The sequence below is a fragment of the Pipistrellus hanaki genome (assembly GCF_964339955.1).
Source record: "Pipistrellus hanaki genome assembly, chromosome: 2".
Lineage (NCBI taxonomy): Eukaryota > Metazoa > Chordata > Mammalia > Chiroptera > Vespertilionidae > Pipistrellus > Pipistrellus hanaki.
The window spans coordinates 115,059,868-115,086,246 of NC_140504.1; the positions used below are offsets into that span (position 1 = coordinate 115,059,868).

Genomic DNA, 26,379 nt, shown 5'->3' on the forward strand with positions numbered 1-26,379 from the left:
TCTCAAAGGTGGGGACATTTCTGCACACTTCTTCCTATTGTGTAGAAAACAACTTGCCTTGGTTGGAAGACATGGAAAAGACAGGCAACGTAGTGCCATTTAATTGGCAGAAACCAGGGCACAGAAGTGGAATGTACTGCCTTGCTAATAAAACTTTTCACTATATCTCAGTACATTTTTTTTCTTTTGAAATGTGATATTCTAATCGCTTAGGTCCAAGGTCCCAGCAACTGCTGCTCTTTGGACAATTAGGATAACTGTGTAGCTACAAGGGCTAACTGGTAAATTACAAAAAGCTTTACTCACCACCACTACTTATATTTTAGCACAAAAAACTTCAGGGATCAGAAATCTCCAACACCCTTTCATCTTGAGTTTACTGAAACTTTATTATTGGACCTAAATCCAAGGCAGCTTTTCAATATACATCCATGCTCAGAACAAGAAGGCATTTGGCCTAAGCATTGTTTGCAATTCCATGATCCAATAAGCTCTGTCCAGAATAAACAAATGGCACATTCACAGTAGGTATTTAGTAATCATGATAATGCAGGGCAGACTAGGTTAAAAGGCTTCCATCTTCTTTAACAACCTACTTAAATTTTAAAATGTCCACTTTGCAGTGAAAGGCACACAAAGTGAGATAAACTGTAGTTACCAAAATGACTTAACACAGAAAGAGAAGCCCTATTCTCTCAGCTCATGTTCCATATACTGAGGTCTAGTCAGGAAGCTCTCCTTACTGCATTCTTCTGTAAATGTGTGTTTCCTAGAAATAAGGAGGTCTCATGTATATGATCAACATTGGCTGGTGGAAAATGGACAACTTGGCAGATGTGTGAGGGGCCTTCCAAAAGCCTAGCTGTGCTTTCAAGAGCCTAAAGTAGTTGAAAATCTGATTTGACATGTGGACCAGCATTTACCATATGCGTTATGTGAAAATGCTAGTATTCTCTTGGGAAGATTTACAAAGAATATTTGCAGTGAAGGAACCCTGAAATGTGAGAAGAAAAATGTTAGGCACCTAAGTTCATTCTGAATCTCTGCCCACTCCCAATAACACCCTTTGCAGTAAAGTTGTGCTTTAAGTATTATATCTCACAAACAAAATTTAGTTCCCTCTAAGGAACATATCCAACCAATTCACAATGGCCCTGTCCCAAGCTGTCTTCATACTTCAGGCTCCTGCGGCACTGTTTCTGGCACTCCCCCTTTGCACTGTCTTATACACTAGAATTAATACACAGGCCTTCTAGGTTCTTCATCTTTCCAAGACAGGAAGCTGAAATCTGTTTATCTTTACTTCCCCACAGGCCATCCTACATTTTGTGCTCTGTGGCTACTGGTGAATTGAAAATTTTATTAAATTAGAAAACAAGTAAATGACTCCCATAAAACCTATGACCCAATGGTAAATGTAAGATTTCTATTCCAACAGAAATAAAAATTCAATTACACTTAGCCAGAATTATATACATCAACAGACTAAAATGATAGTCATTAACTTATTATTTTTTCAATTAGAGATGACAGCCAATGCTATACTAATTTTAGGTAGACAGCACAGTAATTAGACATTTATATAATTTACAAAGTAATCCCCTGATAGGTCTAGTATCATGATTTTTTTAACCTTATAAGAAATTTCAGATATTATTTTGATCTTTCATTTACTAACTATATGTTTATATCTTTTCTTCACTATTCATTTAATGATCATTGTAGCAAATTATCAGATAGTTCTGAAACTAATTTACACATATGCTAATAACTGTATACTAACTACATGTTTATATTTTTGTTTCTCATAGTAATTAGCATAGTATATTTCAATATTTACTGTTAGACATTTAATATATTTGAACACACAACTGATCATCACAATTCTACTCCTGCAACAAACACTAAGTATGTAGAGGTAAGTTACTTTGAATATTTTATAGAAAAATAATCTGTTGTATTAGTATTTATAAAGTAGTTTCATCAGCAAAAAATGTGTTTACTGACTGCCTTCCACTGAAAAATACTGATAATATAAAATGTTCTCACTACTTTTGAGATTACTAGTACGTGTAATACATAGACTTCAAAAAAGAAAAAAAATGTTACCACTATGTAAATGCAAAACTTTACCTTTCTGAGGGCAACTATGTCAACAAAACTGTGCCTACTTGTAAAGAACAAAAGTATGGTCAAATTTTCTCTCTTCCCTGGAGCATAGAGGGAAAGCCATTTTTCCTGTATGCAGACATTGATGTATAAACAAACAAGAAGAGATCTTAATAAATAATGGCTTTGAGCTCAAAATATTATTTTAAATATTATTTTAGGATAAAATTTTCTGAAACTAAAGCCTTAATTTTTGGCATACAAGTGGCTCACAGTTCAAACTAACCCTATAGAATAAACTAATTTAGTTTCATAGGTGTTCATTTCAAAAGAAATTTATTTCAATGTCTCATCTTAAAGTTATTTTGTTTAGAACAGATGGTATGTCATAACAGCCCCTTAAAAAACTCAGAACTGGAGGGTGCTAGTTCATTCCATTGTAAATCCCGCCAGGTAACGATAAGGCTTTCGCTTTCTACCCAGTCTATATCTTGTCTGGGAATATAACTTTACATCCTCTACTGTTCAAAATGTATCAAAACTCTGTGAAATAGGTATTATTTATGGAAGATTGACTAAAAGGCAAGCCTTCTATCATTCCTCTGCATACTCTAAACCACATGTGTCAAACACAAGGCCTGCGGGCCAAATGCAGCCCGCCAGGCCTTGAAATGTGACCCGCACCTCGCTGTCATCACTGCACTCCACTGTCAGTTTATGACATTGTCAGTTTATGACTGTTCAGTAAACCATTCGGCCCGCGATTTAGGCTGGATTTTAGATTTTGGCCCCTTCTCTGATTGAGTTCGACACCCCTACAAACCCTGTCTGTGGTTGCACCAGGGACCCGAAATGAGGTAATGCAAGTCTTTTATAGAACTGCTTTATTCACTCTGGGCTTGTTATTGTCATAATTAGAAAAGATTGTATGCCCTAACTGGTTTGGCTCAGTGGATAGGGCGTCAGCCTGAGGACTGAAGGGTCCCAGGTTTGATTCTGGTCAAGGGCATGTACCTTGGCTGTGGGCAAATCCCCAGTGGGAGGTGCGCAGGAGGCAGCTGATCAATGTTTCTCTCTCATTGATGTTTCTAACTCTCCATCCCTCTCTCTTCCTCTCTGTAAAAAAATCAATAAAGTACATTTAAAAAAAATTGTGAGATACCAGAAGAAACTACCCTTTGAAAGTGGTTGTATTTATGCTGAGGTGTTGCCCTTTCAAGCAACTGCCTGTTTTTATATTATGCACACTGTGACCATATAACTAATCATGTTCTCTCTTTGCATAGGCTACCGGGAAGCTTAGAGCCAGATCTATGGCTGTTTGGTTGCCAAATGCCCTCTCTTCTAAGCACTCAATTTGCTTGCTGACCTCATTACAGGACTCATCTTGGTTTTTCTATCCTAATTTTCCTGATTTTTCTCATGTAAATCCTGATTCACTGGATAAAAACATATTAAAATAAGTTATGAATAAAAATAAACGCTTGTTTTTAGTTTATTTGAGAAAGCATGGAGCTTCAAAATTTCTTAATCAGTAATTACAAATTTGTAACAAAATGGTAAGTTTCCCAGGCCAGCTCAATAAATAATAGTGTTTAAATAGAAATTACTATCATTCAATATAAGTTCTGAAGGGTAATTCTATATTCATGTTAAAAAATATTTTTTCTTATTAGAGGATTTGTGTGTAAAAAGGCATTATTGATGACCCAAACTCATAATGCGCAAGATACTTACTAAATTCATAGGAATTTAAATAAGAGAAAATGCAAGAGCCTTGTAAATAATCCATATTTTACTCAGTTAGGTTGACTTGTCGTTTTTCCCTCTCCTTATATAAACAAATAACTAACAGTAATTTAATTCAGTTAGAGTAGCAAAGTGAATACATATCTTTGAAAAACAATAAAATGTTAATTTTATGATCCTGTTTACTTTCCTATCTACATGATAGGAAGCAAATACAAATTTTGACTCAAGGTCAATTCTCAATATTTCCACCAGCAGAAAATTAATCTATTTGAATACCCAAAAATACAAGCAAATTTAACAAATTTCATATATATACACAATGGCTTATATTTATTGGGCTCTTATTCAGCATTTATTCTTTTCAATTTTACCTAGTCAAATTTTCTCCACAACTTTTAGCTTCTAAAATTCGGCTTCTGTTAAGCCTTTGTCTACTTTTAAATGCCTTATTTCAGAGAGTGGCACAATCAGATTTAGGAAAATCATTCTAGTGGCAACAAGACTGATATTTGGTAGAACTAAGACTTCAGAGAGGTCAGTAGAAGGCTGTTATAAAATCTAGACAAAAATTGGTGATAGCTAACAAAGACCATCACTGTGGAGACACACAGTTTCTCCTGGTCAGAGAAATAAACATGTGAAAGAATCAGTTGGGCAAGAAGAACAAATGGCTATGGGTAAAGGAGAAAAAGAAAATGCATGAGAGCCATGTTTGCTGGAACTGGGTAGGGAGGGATGCAGAGTTTTAGGTCAGACACACTCAAGTTGGTAGCATACCCAGAAAATGAAGAGCCGTGGAAAGAAGGGTTTGCAGGCTAGCAGAAAGGATAGACTGAGGTGAGTCATGAGAGCACACAGAGTTGAAACCACTACAGATGAGTGCAAATAGGAAGAGCACGTGATGATGTAAAATATGGGGCCTCTCAGACTGAAGGAAGAGGCAGAGGAGTGTCAGCAAGAGGGGAGAACAGGAGACAGTTGTGTCCTACACGTTGGGGAGGAAAGAAAGATCGTTTGCCAAAAGCTGAAGACATGGCAAATAACAACACAAAAAAGTAAAAGAAAGATTTTGGCAAGCCAGACTGCAGTAGACTGAGGAATAAGCAGAAGCTGACAGTGGAGAGGGTGTGTAGACGATTCCTACCCTTCCATGAGGCTGTCAGGGGATCCGCCACATTCCAAACAACACAAGTCATACTGGTGCTTAGGGCTATAGGGTAACAATGCCTTCCTATTGAATCTAGTTTCCTGTCCTATGATGTGCCCTTTGCATAGGCCCTCAGCTGTCATTCTAGTGCACGCAGACATGGAGAAGAAGAGAATGAGCAGAGAGCATGGGAGGGAAGCAATGACCACAGTGGGGAGCTCACACGTCTGTAGCTTGAATTCTGACTGATCAGGAAGAATCGGAGGCCTGTGGTCCAGGGATGTTTCCTTCCATGAGCGTAAATGGGGCCATAAAGTAGCCTTGGGCCAAATGATCACACCATCGCACTTTCCTTGGAAAGATCACCTTTAGGTAGTCAACTCAGCTCTGCCAAAGCTAGCCTGACCTGAATTCTAATGCTGAAAACCTCTCCAAAGGACCCATGACCTTTCCCAGGTTTTCTGTTCATCTTCTTGATTATTTTACTTCCCTCAAATAAAATGCTACTTCCCATCTTTCCTCTCTCTCCCCTTACTATTAATTTGTAGGTATATTATTTTTCATTAACATTGCTCCCACCCCTCTGCTGATATTTTATATAGCCTGTGCCCAAGATAATTTATTTTCATTTTATAAAACTGCACCCTGTATGATAATATAGCCTCAGGACAAACAGATACAATACAAAATATTTACTTATGAAACACAAAAGAAGATATTAGCTGGGAGCCACGGTATCCTGGGAAGGAATCCAGGGGCTTCCCCCTCTCACAGCCAATTCTGTATGTCCTCAGTAGTGGTACTGACATGAGCAGGCAAGGGAAAGGAAGGACTTTCAGGAAAATAAAATTAATGATCTGGGAGTTCAAATTACTGAGTCCAAATTCTGACCTGTACTTTGAAGCTACAGGACAGGGAGTATAAAAAACCAATATATGGCCGAAACCAGTTTGGCTCAGTGGATAGAGCGTCGGCCTGAGGACTGAAAGGTCCGATGTTCGATTCCAGTCAAGGGCATGCACCTTGGTTGCGGGCACATCCCCAGTAGGGGGTGTGCAAGAGGCAGCTGGTCGATGATTCTCTCTCATCGATGTTTCTAACTCTCTATCCCTCTCTCTTCCTCTCTGTAAAAAATCAATAAAATATATATTTAAAAAAAAACACACCAATATATGGATATGTCAGGATTTCTACTTTAAGTCCTTGGAACAGCAAACCTTTCAAGGGAAAATTCTGCTAAGTTTGTCTATCTGCTCTCTCCACACTGGACCAGGTGTTCTACCTTTTCCTTGAGTTTGCTTTCATCCACACTGCTCCATCAAGGAGGCAGACATTCAGGACCAGAGATCTGTGTGGCTGCACAGAATGCTGGTTTCTAATCTTGCTGTTCACAGTTCCCATTCTCCTTTACACGTCAAAGACTTAGGGATCAGAAAAGAAATCAATCAGCTTCTCTTTTCTTAGGTTCTAATATCTAAACAAATTTTTCTTCAGGCCCTGGATGGTGCTACTAACTGGTTAGAGCACTGGCTCCCACACCTGACGGTTTTGGGTTTGGTTCACTGCTTATTAACGAGAATGAGTGACAATAAACTGAGAACCTGGGATGCAGGATCAATCCCTGGCCCCTGTGGAGGTGTGTGTGGGAGGCAACCTCTCTCTGGTCTGTTTCTGTCTCTCTCTCAAAAATCAGTGGAAAAAATATCCTTAGGTGAGGATTAACAAAACAAAAAAATATTTTGGCTTTAGGCTGGCAGATGAAAATACCAAGGAACTGCAAAATGAAAGCAGGCTGCACCGAAAAGTAATAACTCTTTTCTCCATTCTTAAAGAAGAAAAAATGGAGGACATAGTAAAAATAAACACTACATTCCCTCTTATTCCCTAGGGTTAGAAAGATGCAAGGAAACAATCCCCTGTGGTAATTATATGCCTAAAATTGTGAAGTTTTTCAAGTGACTGTGGATTAAAGTTAATTACTAAGGAAATAACTTTATTTCCAGTAGATGGCTGTACATGTTACTAGTACGAGTTATCACGCAAGTAGTTTTTGCATTTTGGTTATTTTTAATTAATGAAAGGAAAGAGGCTTACTTTCCTCTATATTATCTTATACACTGGTTCTTTTGACCCTTGCAAATTCTCAGTAAAAGAGATATGAGTAGAGAAAGAAAAAAATTATGTGACTCTGTTGGCCCTAAACACGTCACCCCTGGTCGTCTACCAAAACCTTTTCACTCATGTTAGTTAATAGGCAGTTACCATACATACAGCATTCCCTCTTGTAATATTTCTTCTGCTTTTACAGTGTTATCACCGAGGAAACTAAGTTGATTCAAATATGGTGCCTACTGACTGGGGATGACAGTCTGCTGAGTGATGGGAGAGTTTAAATGACAGGATGTTACACAAAGCTTCTGGAAAACAAGAGAGGGGCTATGATAAATACAATTCATATATTCACATGCTGGTGCACCCCCTAATGCCTGGTCTGGATGCTGGGGTGATCATGGTGTGCAGAAACACACACCTTTCTTGACCTCTTGGAGTCTGCAGTCAGACTAGTGGGAGATATTACTCAGGTAACCACAAATTAGATGTAAAGTTACAACTGGTATAGTGACATGATAGAGAAGTCCACAGGGCTGTGGGGACTCACAGGGCTGGGGAGTGCCTTTGTGGGCTCTGGGTGAGGGAGCAAGGAGGAGTGACCTATAGGAATGGAGGAGAACTTCAAAACAGAGGGACAATATGGGCATATGAGAGCATAGTATTTAAGAATAGAAGCAGAGAAACTGACCCTACAGGGAAATGCAGGCCATGGGAAGGATTTTGGACTTTATCCTGGGAGCAATGAGAAGCAATTAAAGATTTTTCCTTTATTTTTCTTAAGTTTATTTTTCAAATAAGGGAGTATGGTGTTGGGAGGTTTCAGAGAATTTTAGAGTTGGTTTATTAGCCAAGTTTTGAAGGATGATTAGAAATTTGCTGCATAAAGGGAGGAAAGTGTGTTTTAGACACAGGAATCAACATGTGATTACATAAAGGTCTAAATCCATGTAGTGCCATGGGGAAATGGGAGAAGTTTGATTTGGTCAAAATGAAAAGTAGATCAGAAGAGAGGAGGCAGATCATAGAGTCACATGGAAGCTAAGAAGGAATTTAATTCTAAAATCCACGTAGAGCCTCTGATGCATTTTAAGCAAGGGGAGTGGAGGGGCTGGGTGAGAGCACACTCATTTTGAAGTCAAAGTTTTGGGTTTAAATCTTGGCTCCATACAAGGTCTTTATAGTTCATTCCCACATTAAAGGTAACACGGTGCCCAATTCATTAAGTTAGCTACATGCATTTTAAACCTCATGGTGAGGACAATACAGTACAGAGGGGACTGAGAGCAGGACAGGGAAACAGCCAACTGGGTAAGGGGTAACAATGGGCTAGGGCCCAGTGTTTCCCAAACTTTTGACATATGTGTACCCCTTCTATAATTTTCGTAATGCTGAGTACCCCTCATACTCATGAGAACGTAGAATTAGGTGCAGCTAAGCACGGTGCAGTGCATATCCCCACCAAACTCCGGTGTAACGCGTACCCCCACCGAACTCTTCCCGTACCCCTGGGGGTACGCGTACCACGCTTTGGGAAACACTGGCTAGGCTAACACAGTGGGGATGAAGAGGAGTGGAGGGGCTTGAGAGGTATCCAGGCAGAGTGTGCGAAAGAACAGGGAGTGAGGTAAAGGGAGAAAGGCACCCAGGACAAACGCCCAGTTGCCAGCTTAGTTGTGGCAGGTTTAGATGTAGTGTGAGTTGCCTATTTGTTCTCTGAGGTGGACTTGCAGGAAGCAAGTGAGTAATGTGTCTGGTGCTTGGATCAGGGGCTTGGACTGAAAACAGGCTTAAGAATCCCCAGAGAGGTGAGCAATTGAAACTATGGATTGTGATAAAATTACAGGGAAGTATGAAGAGAAAAAAAAGGACCAACCACAGAAACCTGGGAAATATAATATATACTTTAGGTGCACTACTGCAGTCTCAAGTGAAAAGTCTTTCAGATATCAGGAAGGAAAGTTGCCTAAACCAGTTGCTAAGACTCAACATTGGAGTCAGGATCCTAGGGGCAGGAGTGGGCTGAGCCTGAGAGCAATGTCCCTTCCAGAAGGCTTCCAGATCTGAGTCTGCTCTAGTAATTTAGTTACACGCCCACCATGGAATTCCTTTCTTTAGAGTTTCAAACTAAAACAGACAATTAAAGCTGTGCTTATTTCAGGGGTCCTCAAACTTTTTAAAGTGGGGGCCAGAACACGTTCCCTCAGAGAGCTGGAGGGCCGGACTATATGAACTATTAATTCCTACTGTAACACCTCGGCTGCGCTCACTGCCCAAAAAACCTGGCGGGCCGGATCAGACTCCTCTGCGGGCCGCATGTGGCCCGCGGGCCGTAGTTTGAAGACCCCTGGCTTATTTCAATGTCTCCACAAGTTTAGTAGTCTACCATGGTACTGAAATGTTCTCATTCTTAGTCTGGGAAGAAAAGAAGCAGAATGCTAATGTTTAGTACATTGTGAGTGCTCAATAAAGATTTGTCGAACGAATGAATAAGAGACATTTGAACCAGGGAAGAGGACCAATGGATTTTTCTGACTCCAGTCTGGCTACAAGGAGGAATTTTCTCAATTAATTTTGCTTTGTGCTTACTAAAGGGCAAAGGGGATTTTATTTTATTATTTTTAATCCTCATCCAAGAACATGCTTTTTCTTTTAAATTAATTTTAGAGAAAGAGAGACATCAATGTGAGAGAGAGACATGGATCAGTTGAGTCCCATATGCGCCCCCAAAGGGGACCAAACTTGAAACCTAGGTATGCGATCTTTTGGTGTATAGGACAAAGCTCCAAATGAGTCTCTGGCCAGGGCAAGGGGTTTTTAGATAAAAGATGCTTCTGCCTATGGAAATGACTTCTGGTAAAACATCACTCTTAGGGATCAGATCAGGGGAGGAATAATGATATACAGAAAATATTGTATTTATTCTCAAAAGGCAGAAAGAAATGTGTGAGGCATTAAACAAATAATCTAAATAATCATGCTACAGAGTAATATTCATAACTAAGTAACTGATCAAATGAGTAATTTTAAATGAACTATGCCAAAAGAGGAATACTAAAAACATTTTAAAAATTACCCCAGAACCCCTGGCTGGTGTGGCTCAGTTGGTTGGAGTGTTGTCCTGCACACCAAAGGGTTTTGGGTTCCGTTCCTGGTTAGGGCACACCCATGGGTTGTGGGTCCTATCCCTGAATGGGGCATGTATGGAGGACAACCAATTGATGTTTCTCTCTCACATCGATATATTTTTTTCTCTCTCTAAAGTCAATAAAGGAAAAAAAATTACACTAGGCAAATAAAATAAGTAAATAAAGATAAGGCTAACAGATGTATTAATGACAACTAATGAGGGTACCAGATATCCTAGCTAAGAATCCAGAGGAAATATGCTATTGACCCTCATAAGCCCACAGCCAATAAGGAGGGAATATGCTAATTGACTGCCCCACCCTCAAAAGATGGCAGCGCCCACAGCCAATAAGAAGGGAATATGTTGACTGCCACACCTTCAAAGATGGTGGCGCCCACAGCCACAAGATGGTAGTGCCTAGTCCCCTCAGCCCTGCCAGGGCGGCAGGCATGCGGCAAGGTTGGGCCCATCCCCAGGTGCGCCCGGCTATTCTGTGTGCCTGCCTCTGTTGTCCACCAGCCCCCAGACCCTCAGCTGCACCGGGCCAGCCTGAGGCACAGGCAAGCCTTGGATGGTGGCTGCCCAGCTGCCCAGGGCCACCTGAGGCTCAGGTAACCAGGGCAGGTCGAAGCTTGTGCTGCTGGGAGGCAGCAGAGGTGTGATGGGGCATCGCTTTCCCCTGATTGCTGGGCCGCCTCCTGCCCGAGAGTGCTCCTGGACTGTGAGGGGGGGAAGGCTAGGTGAGGGACCTCCCTCCAGTGCATGAATTTTCATGCACTGGGCCTCTAGTCTATTAAATAAAACAAATAATTACTCTGAGAACAGATAAAATCAATGAACCATGATGAACATTAGCAAATTAATAACATTGATATATGAAAGATACATAACTGGTGCAAGAAAAGTGAAATAAAGAGTGCTGCAGATTAACCTAACACCTAAAGTCAGAGTGTAGAAAAGTGAGATAGCATATAAAGAGTGCTGCAAAGTAACTTAACACCTAAAGACAGAGTGTGCAAAATTGCACCAGAAATGTTCAGATGCTCTCCTGAAGTTACATCACTGCACATAAAGTACTCAGAGAAAATGTCTTCTTTATTACCAAGCTGGCACTGCATATGTGATGTTACATTAGAAACAATTTTTTTTCCTTCCAATTATATTATCCTAACTTAAGTTTGAGTCATTCTCTTTAATCCAACATATTCAACCAATCACTAAGACTAGCAATTCTGCTTCTCAATATATCTCTACATTACTATCACCATTGCTCCAATCAGGCTTTCACCAACTTTTGACTCAACTAAACTAATGCTACTACCTCCCAAATGTCTTCAGTTTCTTTTCCTTTGGGGCTGATCTAGATAAAAGGTATGCCTGCTGCCTGCTTGAAATATTAAAATGGCTTTGCACTGGCTGGAACACATTCTTTGAGTACACTTTCAATTTGCATGCTAAATAACCTTCATCAAATGCTAGAGTTGTTGACTCTGGATTCTTTGCTGAACTCAAGAACTGAGGGCTGACATCAGAGATCAGTAAGTCTGAAGACCATTTTCTTAGACTATGTCTTCTTGGTCTCCATTAGAGGTTCTTCTTTTTGCCAACACCTTACAATCCGATGTTCTCTAGAAAAGCATCCTAAGCCCACTTCTTCTCACCATAAAATAGGATTTCTCAATCTTGGCATAATAGACATTTTGGATCAGATAATTTTGTGTTATGAGGATTATCCTGGGCTTAGGAGCATCCCTAACTACTAGATGACAGAGGTATCCTCTTACCCAAGTTGTAATAACTAAAAATGTCTCTAGACACTGTCAAATAAAATTGCCCTGGTTGAACCACTGCCCTAAATACTCTTCCTGGAAATAACACCCAATAATTAGATTTAATTCTACTTATGCTATAAAAATTCCACTTATGTGCCAGGCACAATTCTAAGTATATAATATGAGTTAAATCATTAAAGTCTTACCACTTTATGAGACAAATAAATTAATATACCTCCATTTTATAGATTAAGAATCTGCAAAACAGAGAAGTGGAGTGATTCATCCAGGGTCATGCAGCAAGTCAGTGGTGATGACAACTCCAGTCCTGATAGCTGCCCTGAACTTCAGACTCCTGTGAATAACTACTTCTGCTGGGCATCCCAGGTAATGTTCACTCAAGATGCCCCAAAAGTCTTCCTCCACAAGAGCAGGTATTTCTGTATTTCTTATGTCAGTTAATGGCACAACTTTTTTTTTTTGTTGTTGATCCTCACCAGAGGATATTTTTCCATTGATTTTTAGGGAGAACGGAAGAGAGAGGGAAAGACAGAGACATATCGATTTGTTGCCGCGCATGAGCTCTTGACTAGAACGTGGGCCAGGGAGAAACCTCAACCAAGGTACGTGCCCTTGACTGGAACTGAACCCGGGACCCTTTGGTCTGTAGGCTGAGCTGTAGCCACTGAGCCAAACTGGCACAACTTTTACAATGAACCTTTCTGTGTCTCAGTGTAACTGGTTGTCTGTCATTCTAGATTCTGCTTGGGTAATCTTATTTAGTATTCCTCAATCTAATCATTGGTGTCCTAAAACCTTTACTTCCTAATTAATCAAATATGTCTTTTTTCCCCCCTCACTATTCCTGTCCTCATTAAGGTCCTAATCTTTTCTCCGTACTATCATAACCAACTCTCATTTGGTATCCTTGTATCTAGCCCTCAAAATTATCTTCTATATTTCTGCTGAAGTAATTTACCAAAAGCACAAATTTGTCCATGACATTTTATGGCTTAAAGCTTTTTATTGACTGTTGTTAACTAAGAATAAAGTGCAGGTTCCTTAGCATGGCTGTTAAATACATGACCCTTTCCATCCAGAGTCTCATCTTCTGCCACTCCCTGAATCACACTTTACTGTTTAGCAGTATTCTGCTCTTTGTCATGATCTGAGCATACTATGCTACTTCATGCCTTTGACCATTGTCATCTTATGGTTTTGTTCTTTTTTTGTTTTGTTAATCCTTATCTTTCTTCCAATGATTTTTAGAAATAGTGGAAAGGCTGGGGGGGGGGGGGGGAGTGAGAAGGAGGGGAAAAAAGAGGGGGGGGAAGAAATATGAGAGAGAGAGAGAGAGAGAGAGAGAGAGACAGACAGACAGACAGACACACTGATGTGAAAGAGAGAGACATATCGATTGGTTGCCTCCTGCATGCATGCGACTGTTTATCGAACGTGCAACCCAGGTACTTTCCTTTGACCAGTAAGTGAAACTGAGACCCTTCACTCTAATCACTGAGCACACCAGCCAGGACCAAAATGCTTCTTTTTAACTACTTGACCAGGTAAATATAACCTCACCAGTGTGACTTAGATACTGTTCGCAAATTTAGAGGCAGAGTTCCCTTTCCATGCAGGTATCTGAAAATCAGTTACTGCTTGAGAGGTGTAGTGTTTCTTTGGCTAGCCCAAGTTGTTCTGATCTACAAATCATAGGGCCTGCCAGCTGAAACAGAAGGGGTGTGTGTGTGGGGGGACTACCTAACCAGTTCTGTTCTTGGGATAGGCTTTGCTCTTAAGAACCCAATCCACAGGCTGGCCAATCACCAAGAATAAGACATGGTGTAATTTATGAACTGGTCTTATCAGATTCTTGGTTTGGGAATTAATTTCAAATGCAAAGAGGATCTGTTAGTTACTAGAAGACACCAAATCTAATAGCATTCAGAGAGAAAAATCTGTAAAATACACACAGCAGTGGTGGGTTAGAAGTTACAAGGAAGCAGATTAGAGCGCTGAAGCTTTGAAGTTCACAAAAGGTATAGAAAGTGAAGAGTAAGAATAAGGGACTAAACAGCAAATTGGAGAATGGGGCAGACAAGGAAAAAGTTGTGTGCTACATTAAGGATGTAAAAATTTAAAGTCTCACTCTCTTGTTTCTGCTAATATCCTAAAAGCTGGATTTCCATCTGGAGAGACCAGAATAAACATTTCAGCTCCTGAAGTTTTTGTGAGACCTTTATTCTTTTACTAGTGGCCCAGTGCATGAATTTGTGCACATTGAAAGTAAATTAGAATATTTTAATAGAAGTGTCAACCAAATTCATGATAGACAATGACAGATGGAAACACATGTGTGTGATTTGTGACAGTGAAAGCTTTATATACATATAAGCTTGCTTAATTAGATCTGCTTTCTGATTTAGCTGAACTTTTTCCAGTCTAGTGAAGCAGCCCAACTTCTTTTTCAGGTAGTTGTCAGCAATACAGCAGTAAATATCAAACTGAAGCAGATTTATTATTGTAGATCAAGCAGGGAGAACAAAGGATAAAATATTTAACTGCAGTAGTGTTTAACTATATTCTGTGCAGTGAGAAAACCTGAAGTCATTTTCAAGGCCCACCATTTCTAACTTTTTTTCAGTCAGGTCAAGGTTCTAAGCTTTCTAAATGTTTGTTTTTCGGCTAAACAAAATAAACAAAATAGGATTCCACTGAGTCTCCTATCTACTTACTCCAGGACTTCTGTGAGACCAAATGAGATGAGGCATGGGAAAATACTTCACAGTCATTTGTTTACAGTGTAAGATGTTTCCACCTGGCTATAAAGCATATTGTGTTCCTGGGTTGAAGAAACTCCAAGGAGGCTAGTTGCTACAGAGAGGAAGCCAGGCATTGCTGCGTGACGTCATTACCTGGTGCCCCCAGCCACCGTTTCCGTTTCAGGGCTGGGCTGTGGGCCGCATTTTGTGCCATGGTGTGTGTGTGTGTCTAGGCAGAGTGGGCTGTGATTTGGTGGGTTGTTGCTCTGGGGTGGTGGTGGGACCTGTGTCCCACTTGGGGGAAGCCAAGTGTTGGTCTGTGGGCTCCAGGTCCACAGTGCCATTTCTCTGTAAATAGCCAGGGCACCTCACAACAGCTCCTGTGTTAAGTGTCTGCCCCCTGGTGGTTAGTGTGTGTCATAGCCACCGGTGGGACAGGCAGAGGGACACTTAGTATATTAGCCATTATATCTATATCTATCTATCTATCTATCTATCTATCTATAGATATAGATAGATTGCTCCTTGTATCCCCATCCCTGTTGCCACCAATTAGGCCAAAAAGAACGGATTTGACTTATGCAATTAAAAGAGCTAATAAAGACACGGGATGTGGGTAGGGTGAGCCTTCAACTTGTGCACATGAGCTACTGACAGGTCACTCCTGTCCACTCTTCCGATTCTGTGGGAAGTTCTATGTATGCAACAAACTGGTGCTAACTAAAGTCAGCACTTGGAGCTTTCACATCCATCCTTCCCACTACAGAAACACACCACTAATGCTCCCCGAGCACGAACCGTCACAAGATCTGTCTTCCCAGACCACAAGGAAGGGCGAGTCCCCGCGAGGTTCCAGAGGGCCCGCTCAGCAGGGTCCCCTCATTGGCACAGGATGCCGGCGCGGGACCGAGGCTCCGCGCAGCACCCCCGGCCCTCCCGGCCCCGCTGCCCGCCGGGTCACCTGTAATTGTAGGCGCTGAATTGCTTGCTCTCTCTCAGCATCGCTCGGTACAGGTCTAACACTCGTGCTCGGCTGGAGGCTGCCATTTTGGGAAGAAAAAAATAAGTGGGTCCTCTTCGCGGAGGTCCCGAGTGTAACCGAGTCACAAAGTTCCAGCCTATGGGAACCGCGCAGGACCCCCAATGCAGTGAGGTGCGGTTCGGCCGGGACGGGCCTCAGCCTGGGCGAGCAGCGCCGCCGCCTCGGGCAGCAGTGGACCGAGCCCGGTGTCCCTCGGAACTCCGGAGGCGGCGCAGGCGGGCTGCGGGCAGCTAAGGGGGAGGCGCCCTCGGGGAAGGCGTTCCTGCTCGGGCCGCCGCGGCCCCCCCCCCCCCCCCCCCCCTCCGCCCAAGGCTCCGGCTGGTAGCCACGCGGGGAGCGGGCTGAGGCGCGGGGAGGGAAGGGGCCGCCGAGGCCACAGAGCGAGGGCCTGGGGTGGGACCTGGGGGCCGGGCCGCCAGTGCATGGAGCCACGCTCCTCCGGACGGAGGTCGGGGGCTCGAGTACTGAGGACGTGTCGAGGGTCAAAGAAAGCCTTCTCGAACTGCGGGGGGTCATGGAGAGGACACTGACTTCGGGGTTTCACTGTGAAGCGCTCAGGTGCACCTTCGCCGGACGCCAGGCCGCGTTGCCCGGGTAACTGAGCGCGCGCCTGGCGGACGTCCCGCCCCAGGCTGCGGGAGCCCCGCCCCTGCCCCGCTGGGGCTGCCCTCAGCACCAGCCTGAAAGGCCGTGTCGAGTTTCCAGGCCCTTTGGCCCTGTCACGCTCTCCCCGTGGGCCCCGAGTAGGGACAACTCGCTGCAGGCCGGACCTATGGCGTGGCGGGTGCGGAGTCGACAGGCCAGGGATTCCCTGGCGCTCCGGCTCCGCTCAGGCCTACCGACTAAGGGGCCTGCCGGGCAAGGCCCGCCTTTTTGTCAAAATGGCCGCGCCCAGCGTTCCCCAGTGGGAGCTGTGAAGTGGGCGTGAGAGCCTTCCATAGGAGCGTGAGCGGGCGCACCGCGCTCCAGAGGTTAAACCCCCAGGTGCGAGTCTCCCGGCCAGCGGCGGGTGAGTGCCGGTCTCGCTGTAGCGCGTGGGCAGCGTGGCAGGGAGTTACGTGACCATTGATTTCCCCCTTTTACAGGGTATGGATTGAACTCTCCGGGTTTTGCCTTGGAGTCCTGAGTCCTGTAGAGTTTTGTCATCTGGTAAATGTGTATACAGGTTGGGTAGGTTAGGCTGTAGGCGTGGGGGATTAACCTGGGTGGGAACTTGAGTGATCCAAGCACTCTGTTGCTGACCAAGTTTCTCTTGTACCGAAGACCCAACTCTTCTGAACTCCCGTGTTTCAGCGGGTGGTGAAGGGGGTCGTTCTAGTCCTTAAAGGTGGCCGTGGCGCGGGGAAGCGTGATCTAGTTCTTGCCACTGTGTTTGCTAAGCACTGTCTTTGGAATCTTTCGTTACATAATAAACGTCAAGAAGAAGCACAGTTACAGTAAGGACTACTACCCCTGTATATGTTAAAAAAAAAAAAAAGTTTGCATTGACATCCATTTTAATCCAAACACTGAATTACGGTTTTGTTTCATCTCTTTAAGTGTATCTGGTTTTGAAATTGTTCTCGGCACCTCTCACTGACACCAGAGAGGTGTTACTGGGCAGCCCTGAGTTGGTGGGAGAGGGCTAGTCCCAGCTTGGATCCTTGTCTTCTCAATTTGTACAGAGACCTGGACTGCATTCTGAAAAGCCAATTTATTAAAAACAATGATAGCATGTACCTTCATTAAAAAAGCAAAGCAAGCAAATCTATACATCTGGCTTACCAAGAGCAGAGGGGCTCTCAGCTAATATGAAGAACAAGTTGGATGGGGGTCAGAGGTGTACCTGTTAATAATTCGGATTTTGTAATAAAAAAAAACATGATAATTTCAAGAGAAACATCAAAAGTGGTTTATTCAAAGTAATGTCCATTGCTAGCTACACATTTCCCCCACCTTTAAGTAATTTGTGAATACTGTCCCAATAGGAATTTTATTGTTTTGAAGCAAACCATTCAGAGACCGGATTTTCCACTTCTTAGTACATTTTGAGGTGCTGCTTAGAAAGTGCATGTGCCATTGATCAGAACAAGTGGTGAATACGGCTGGTGGGTTAATACTTCCCAGGCAAGCAAGATCTTTTTTAACTTGTCTTTAACTAGTTTTGAAATGTGTGATGGTGCGTCATTATGAAGCAAAACTATTTTGCCAAGTCTTCTGGCACATTCTGGTTGTTTCACGATCAAAGCATGGTTCATATTGATTATTTGTTATTGGTAGCTATCAGTATTAACTGTTTCACCTGGTTTTAGAAGCTCATAATACACCACATATCTACTGATCCCACCAAACACAGAGCATTGTCTTCTTTCCCAAGCGATTTGGCCTTGCACTCGATGTTGATAGTTGACCTCGATCAACCCATGATTTTGTGTGTTTGGGATTCTCAAAATCTACTTTTTATCGCCAGTCACAATTCAATGCAAAAGAGACTTTCTTTCATGCCGTTGAAGTTGAAGCAACATTTTACTAATGACTTTTTAGTTTTCCATTTGTCTTTCATTTGGTTGACGTGGCACCCAATTTCCTTCCTTTAAAATCTTCCCTATTGCTTGTAAATGATCGGAAATTGTTTGCTGAGCAACGTTTAATCTTTCTGCAGGTTGTTTTTGAGTTTGACACTCATCTTCAGTAATGCTTGTAATAGTTGATCTTCAAGCTTTATTGGTTAACTTCGATGTTGTTTGTCTTTCACATAAAAATAATCACTTTAAAGAGTTTAAATCAACCGAAACTGGTTTGGCTCAGTGGTAGAGTGTTGGTCTATGGATTGAAAGGTCCCGGGTTCGATTCCGGTCAAGGGCATGTACCTTGGTTTCGGGCACATCCCCAGTAGGGGGTGTGCAAGAGGCAGCTGGTCGATGTTTCTCTCTCATCGACGTTTCTAGCTATCTCTTTCCCTTCCTCTCTGTAAAAAAAAAAATCAATAAAATATATATTTAAAATAAAAGAGTTTAAACCAGCGTTCACAAGTATCTTGAGATAAAGCTTCCCAAAGTATATGATAACTTTTTCTTCAAAATAAGGTAATGAATTAAAACTTCCGTCAAATGCTCTTTTTTTTTTTTGGCACGAAATTGGACATTTTTAAGCGTAAAAATATCTATTATATTAATAACTTCAGCAAATTTGACATATGAAGTTTTGAAGCTTGCTGTCAATACAACAAAATAGTATACATATAAAATTGCATATATATCAACATATGTGTAACTCCATTTATTGAAGAAAAAAAAATCCGCATTATTAACTGGTACACCTAATCTATAGATCTCAAAATTCCTCTGCTGAGTATCTTGGTACATATTAATTCTCAAGGTCCTTTTTTACTTTATTGTGGCCTTCCCAGAATTCATGAGAAGCACCTGGCACTTTATCTGGCCAAGCTTGAGACTGGTGTCTTCTCTGCTTAGGCACATGTGTCAAACACAAGGCCCGCGGGCCAAATCCAGCCTGCCAGGCCTTGCAATGTGGCCCGCACTGCGCTGTCATCACTGCACTCCGCTGTCAGTTTATGACATTGTCAGTTTATGACTGTTCAGTAAACCATTCGGCCCGCGATTTAGGCTGGATTTTAGATTTTGGCCCCTTCTCTGATTGAGTTCGACACCCCTAGCTTAGGGAGTAAAACTGCGCGTGCATCCCCCCCGCCCCCGCCCCCGCCCCAGCCCCCGCCCCAGCCCCCGCCCCCGTCCCCCTCCCCCTTTCCTTTCTGCAGTTTCTCCTTAGGGAGGTTTTTAACCTTTTGCTCTCAAGTGTTCTTAGTTGGGGAAGATAATGACTTGTTAGTCACAAGCTGTCTGCAAGTTGCCCATACTGTTTGGCCTTGTTTTAACAATCCTACTTCATTTTCCCTATTCCTCCTGCCCTGGAGTCCTGTAACAAAATGACACTTAGTTTATGTCAATATATCCTTGTTTTTTCAGGAACTTAAAGGGTAAGAGACACTTCTCTGACCTTACCACATTTACCACATATACTTTTCATATTACTCGTTAGAATGCATTGGTATTTTAAATAAAAAGCATGGAAGAGAAAATACTTTTATTGAAATCCCTTTAAGCTTACTATTTGAATTTTTAAGCGTCTCATACATCAGTGAACCTCAAAATAAGTTTTTTTTAACATGATAGCTGAACATCTCTTTGAAAAAGACTCAGTGCCTTTTCATCTTTGTTGGGTTAATTTGCACACTCACTCCTGATTGGCTGGTGAGCATAGCAGAGGTATGGTCAATTTACATGCTTCTCTTTTGTTATATAGAATGTCATTCTTTATCTCAGACTGTTCTTTTTTCATAGTTAGTATATCATTTTTCATGCTGCTGAGCAGCTTTACCATTATTACTCTGAAATCTGTTTCAGATAAATTTCTTATCTCTGCTTCATTTATCTCTTGTTTTAAAAAACAAGTATAATATATTTTTACTTTATGCTTTCAATGGTTTAGACACAATAAGAGGAGGAAAAAAGAAATGTATTTCAATTGGGTACATCAAATAATTTGGGAAACAATAGAAATACTTCAGCTACTGTAGATATTATACTTAAAGAGGGAATAAAATACATTTAAGAAAATGATTATTATAACATGGAGAGGCCAGAGATCCTGAAATGTTTTGAATGGCTACCTGTATTGCTTATTTTACATGTCCAGTTAGTAACAACATCGTAGATTGCATAACAGAACATATATCTCATTATGTTTCTCTGTAGCAGGCCTTGTTCAACACAAAACTGTGACTTGAATTAAATTAGAAACATACAAGATTTTGCAAGCTACCTATATTGATTTGCATATGAAAGAGACCTTTGGTCTACAATAGTAGAGCATTTTCAATTAAGATATTGTATCTTTTTATATTTTATTGATTTTTTACAGAGAGGAAGGGGGAGGGATAGAGAGCTGGAAACATCGATGAAAGAGAAACATCAACCTGCTGCCTCCTGCACACCCTCCATCAGGGATGTGCCCGCAACCAATGTACATGCCCTTGACCGGAATCAAATCTGGGACCCTTCAGTCCACAGGCCGACACTCTATCCACTGAGCCAAACTGGTTTAGACTATTTCTTATTTTTTACTTTTTATAATACACAAACTAAATCTATTATCAGGTCATTTATATCTTCTTTTGGTTATTTCTCTAGTTCTTTTATTTGGGGATTGTTTCTTTGTCTTCTCATTTTGGCTGTCTGTTTGGGTTTGTGACTATGTATTAGGTAGATCCTCTACACCTCTCTCTAGTGCAGAACAGTGTTAGAAGCTATTTCTGACTAATTAGATCAGGCAAAGACCCAAAGCCTCTGGAGAATACCTCTGTCTTCAGACTGATAAGGTTCAGACTTGAATCTTACTCAGGCAGTTGTCAGGTGTGGTTAAAATTCTTTTCAAAAGAATGGGGCAGTTGCTTCTGCCTGTAGGCTAATTGTTATTTTTAATCTCTTACATAGCCTCAAGGCAAGATGTTTTTCTATAGGGTGTGTTGATTGTCTTCTCCTCTGGGAAGGCAAATGTCTATGTGGGAAAGATGTCCTCCGCTGCATGAGAGAATGACTCAGTGTAGAAAACTTGGGTATGTCTGCCTTCTGAGCTCTATCCCCGGAGTCCCCAGTCCTGGCTTCTCTCACAGCTACAGTTCACTTCATCCTACCTCTGCCAGAGCACAAGATGGATGGCTCTACAGGGAATTTTATGCATTTCCCCTCTTAGAGGGTGCCTGGCTTTTCAGCTGTCATTCCCTGGCAGTTAGCACTCCTCTGCTTTTCATAGCCATATGTTATGTGGGTATCCTTCTTAGTTTTGGTGCTCTCTTCTGGGAGCCTTGACTTAGGGTTTATACCCCAGAATTCTCAGTGGCAACCATCCACTGCTGAGATATCGCCATGGGACTTCAGTTGCTGTCTGTGCATGCCCAGCTAGCCCCTTTGCACCTCCGCCCCTCCTTCCAGTCTCTACATAGTGTCTACTTTCAGTTCTTGGGTATCAGGTTTTCTGTTGATTATTCAGAAATTTTTCTGTATTTCAGTTTTAATTCCAGTTTGTTCTTGGGAGCATGTCTGTGTAGCATCCATTTACTCTGCCTGTGGCTTTATCTTTGATTGGCAGCCAGAAGTCCTGCTGCCTTTAACAGCTAGATGTTACATGGACCATTGTTCTTGGCTCTGGTGCTTCAGCTTCGGGAGCCCAGCCTGTGGTCTGGTCCTTCATCTTTACAGACAGTAAATTTCTCTCTCCCCACAGCTGAGAGATTCCTCTTCCCTCTTGGCCTGCTGCCTGGGGAAAGAGGGGATGCTGTGCCAGCCTCTCTCTCCACCTATCCCCTCCTGTTAAAAGTCCTCCTCCTCAGCTGGACCTCAGTTGCTTATTCTGAGTGAATTGACTTAGTGCCTTTTTTAAGGTTGTCTGATAGTGTGTGTGAAATCCAAGAGGATTCTCTCTCATTTCTGTGGAAGGCCTTTTCAAATTTATTTAAGACTAGAGGCCTGGTGTACGAAATTCATGCATGGGGGAGGGGGTGTCCCCCAGCCCAGCTTACACCCTGTCCAATATAGGAACCCTCGAGGGATGTCCGACTGCCCCACTGGGACCAGGCCAAATGGGCAGTCAGACATCCTTCTCACAATCCAGGACTGCTGTCTCCCAACTGCTCGCATGCCTGCCTTCCTGATTGTCCCTAACCACTCTGTGTGCCAACCTGATCACCCCCTAACCACTCCCCTGCCAGCCTGATTGATGTCTAATTGCTCCCTGCCAGCCTATTTGCCCCTAACTGCCCTCCCTTGCAGGCCTGGTCACCCCTAACTGCCCTCCCCTGCAGTCTTATTCCCCTCCAACTGCTCTCCCTTGCAGGCCTGGGTCCCCTCCAACTGTCCTTTCCTGCAGGCCTGGCCCCTCCCACCTGCCCTCTCCTGCTGGCCATCTTGTGATGGCCATCTTGTGTCCACATGGGGGCAGGATCTTTGGCCACATGGGAGCAGCCATCTTGTGTGTTAGAGTGATGGTCAATCTGCATTATTACTCTTATTAGATAGGATAGAGGCCTGGTGCATGGGTGGGGGTCAGCTGGTTTGCCCTGAAGGGTGTCTTGGATTAGGGTGGGGGTTTTCTTGGGGCATGGGGTGGCCTGTGCGAGGGGCTTGTGGTGGTTTGCAGGCTGGCAAAACCCCCAGGCGACCCAAGTGGAGGCTCTGGCATCTGGTATTTATTTATCTTCTATAATTGAAACTTTGTAGCCTTAAATGGAGGCCAAGACAGGCCAAGGCTGCAGAAGCTTAGCCTCCTCCATTGCTGGGGCAACCCTCGCCTCCTGGTCTGTCCAGCTCTGTGGCTGTCACCATTTTTGTTGGGATTTATTTATCTTCTATAATTAAAACTTTGTAGCCTTGAATGGAGGACTGGGCCCACCAGAGTGTGTGGAAAGATTGGCTTCCTTCATCTCCAGGGAAACTTAGCCTTCCTCCTGCTCACTCTGTGGCCGCAACCATCTTGGCTGGGGTTAATTTGCATACTTACTCCTGATGGGCTTGTGGACATGTCTTGTGGTCGTGGCTTGTGTGTGTAGTGGAGTGATGCTTAATTTGCATGTTACTCTTTTATTAGATAGGATAATGTGTTCTCCAAGAAAGTTAGCTTTCAGTAAGAACCAAGAGTCTGGGGCTCATCAGATTCAACTTCCCTTTTATTCCCTAAAGCTGTGGTCAGCAAAATGCTGCTCAAGAGTCACATATGGCTCTTTGGCCCCTGAGCGTGGCTCCTCAACAAAATACCATGGCCTGGGCAAGTCTATTTTGAAGAAGTGGCATTAGAAGAAGGTTAAGTTTGAAAATGTTGGCTCTCAAAAGAAATTTCAATCTTTGTACTTTGATATTTAGCTCTGTTGACTAATGAGTTTGCTGACCACTGCCCTAAAGGATCCTTGTATACTTGCAGCCCTCTGTCCAGGGGTTGGATTATTTAATAGTCTGGATCCTCAATCTGCTATAGCTTCATCTGCAATAGCAGATTGGGGGTGTGGGTGTGGGTTAAGGTTAAGGTATAACAAAAAGGTTTTTTTGTACTTTAGGGTTAAATCTCTGTGTATAACTAGTTGGCTGTTTTTAGGGTGTGGGAGGAAGGTGTAGAGAAACTGGATTCATGGTTGTATTTAATCACAATCTTATTTTGTATTATTTGGGCTTCTAAAAAAAAAAAAAGCTTCTGAATACTAACAAGAACATAAAGCAATCAGGCCTTTCAGAGAGGAGTCTTTGCAGACTTTTCGGTTAGTCTTCCCTGTTGCAGCTCTGCGGCCTGTCCTTAGGAAGGGGCTGTAGCCTTGTTTACCTGGGTTAAGATAGTAATCTATTAATTCAGTCTGGCCCCATAAAAAGGAAAAAAAAATTACACATATCAGTGTTATGTGGTCCAGATTTTCTTAAGGGTCACAGACAATGCAGAGTTCTCTTCCCTTCCAAATATTTCCTAATCCATTACTAGGCATTGCAAAGACATCTAATATCTTATTTACTTGGTTCTCATACTAATTGAATGAAGTTACCTACATTTTACAAAAAAGAAAAAACAAAATTCTGAGGATTAGAGAATTTAAATAAGTGGCCCCAATTCACCTGGCAGATTAGATACTTGAAGTGAGGACTATTCCCAAAATGTTTGTATTTTCCAGGTTATATGATGCCACATTTGATTTGGTGGTATGAAGCCTGAAGGTAGCCTTGAGAAATTAAATAATGTACATTGAATTCTTATTTTCAATAATTAGCATTGTCCTATAATGTTTTATCCCTGGATAAGCATTCATTTTCAAGCCCTAATGGTCCAAGGATTAGGTTACTTTGTTTTCTGTTTTGTTCTGTGTTTGATAAACTAATTAGTGTGTAAATGCTTAAATAAATATGATTAGAATGAATGAACATAACTATGCATAAAAATGTATTCAATGAATATTTACTTCTTAATCAGTAATTTGATAAAACTTTTGTTTTGGCTTTACATTTTGCTAGAATCTCTCCAAACATTTTTCAACTGCACTACCAGCTTCCCTCCGTCCCTCACCCCAGAACTGCTATAGTGCAGGTTCTGTAATTTAAGGATGAGGAATAAAAATTTTCAAAGATTCATGGTCCTGTCAGCACAGTTATTTGGAACAGTGGTTTCCAGTCTGTAGGAAGCGGTTATAGGGTTAAGTCTCGGAATGACCTGCTGGCAAGGTCACAAACAAGTTCCAGCTTGGAGGGCACAGTCCTCTAAGCATAAGAAAGCTTGATCTTGTAACTGCTCCCTAGATCTTTCCTGGGTAGCTAGGGAGCTGTGGAAGGGGCAGCAAGCGCTGCCAAAACAAGTGAAACTTATAAGAACATTGTAAATTACCTTGTTTACCCCTTACCATAAAATAGAGCATCACTTTGCGGTCTGGATCTGTTCTGTGGCCTCAGCCAGGCACAGAAGATCCACTTAGACCCAGCTTATTCTCTTTGTCTATTTTTTTCTTCATCCTTCACTGGCCCTCCCTCAGGCTTGCCGAACCCTTGACTGTGCTGGCGCAGCACACCAGTCTGGGTGCCAGACAACTGTAGGAGCCACAGAAAGAAAAGGTTTAGGAATTCCCATGTTTCTGTCATAGGCTTGTCCTATTTTTCAAACATATGCAGGTAGAATTGGAAAAATGTGCAGTAATAAAAAGCTGCTGAGTCACTAATGCTTTTAAGTAATTTTTAATTACACAGCAGTCATTAAAACTAAATATCTGATTTTGTAGAGATTTGATAATTTTTCTAAGTTAGAATTTATTCTCATACTAAAATAGGCTGGGAACTCCTGGTTTGGTCATAATAGTGCCATGATATTTTGGCCATTTTATCCATTATGTTTCCATGTCTTCTGTGGCTGCAGAACACATTCGGTATGAGTATCCCCTGCATGTGGCAGAAGCATGTACTCTCAGCACGCAGTAGACATTCTTCTTTAAAAAAAAAAAGATTTTATTGATTTTTCACAGAGATGAAGAGAGAAGGATAGAGTGTTAGAAACATCGATGAGAGAGAATCATTGACCAGCTGCCTCCTGCACATCCCCTATTGGGGATGTGCCCGCAACCAAGGTACATGCCCTTGACTGGAATCGAACCAGGGACCCTTCAATCTGTAGGCTGACGCTCCATCCACTGAGCCAAGCCGGTTTCGGCTCAGTAGACATTCTTTCTCATGGGTCAGGTCATCCTTGGCTCCACCCTTTTTGTATATACAGTCAAGTCTATCTATTTTACTGTTAATCTACCTCTAATTTTGTCTATATGATGAATAATAAATTAGTAGCAGATAGATGCTGACATAATTATTAGATCGATTGTGCTCTACATAGAATTCAATAAATATTTGCCAAGTGAATGATCAACAATCAGATGGAATATCCTACTAGTGTTGTAGTTTCATGATTTACTAATGTTCCTTGATTTTCTTATTTTTTCCTCTAAAATTGGATTTCTTTCATGCTGCAGGATTCTTTTATTTGAGGCTAAG

At 42.1% G+C, this 26,379-nt stretch overlaps 2 protein-coding genes across 4 annotated transcripts in view; one reads left to right on the plus strand and one right to left on the minus strand.

The window, feature by feature from the left end:
• The window catches only part of LYRM4 (LYR motif containing 4), a 110,942-nt gene extending 94,532 nt beyond the window's left edge, over nt 1-16,410 (minus strand). Inside the window, exon 1 of one of the 3 annotated variants that reach the window (XM_084873181.1) lies at nt 15,743-16,410. In XM_084873181.1, coding sequence (XP_084729307.1) covers nt 15,743-15,828 — 86 coding nt within the window. In that variant the 5' untranslated portion in view covers nt 15,829-16,410. The remainder of the gene's footprint in view (nt 1-15,742) is intronic. The other 2 variants (XM_084873179.1, XM_084873180.1) reach the window with 2 other exon arrangements.
• A 118-nt stretch (nt 16,411-16,528) lies between these two features.
• Nucleotides 16,529-26,379, plus strand: part of FARS2 (phenylalanyl-tRNA synthetase 2, mitochondrial) — a 481,250-nt gene continuing 471,399 nt past the window's right edge. The window contains exon 1 of the mRNA XM_084873142.1: nt 16,529-16,832. The gene's annotated coding sequence lies outside the window, so the exon portion shown is untranslated. The remainder of the gene's footprint in view (nt 16,833-26,379) is intronic.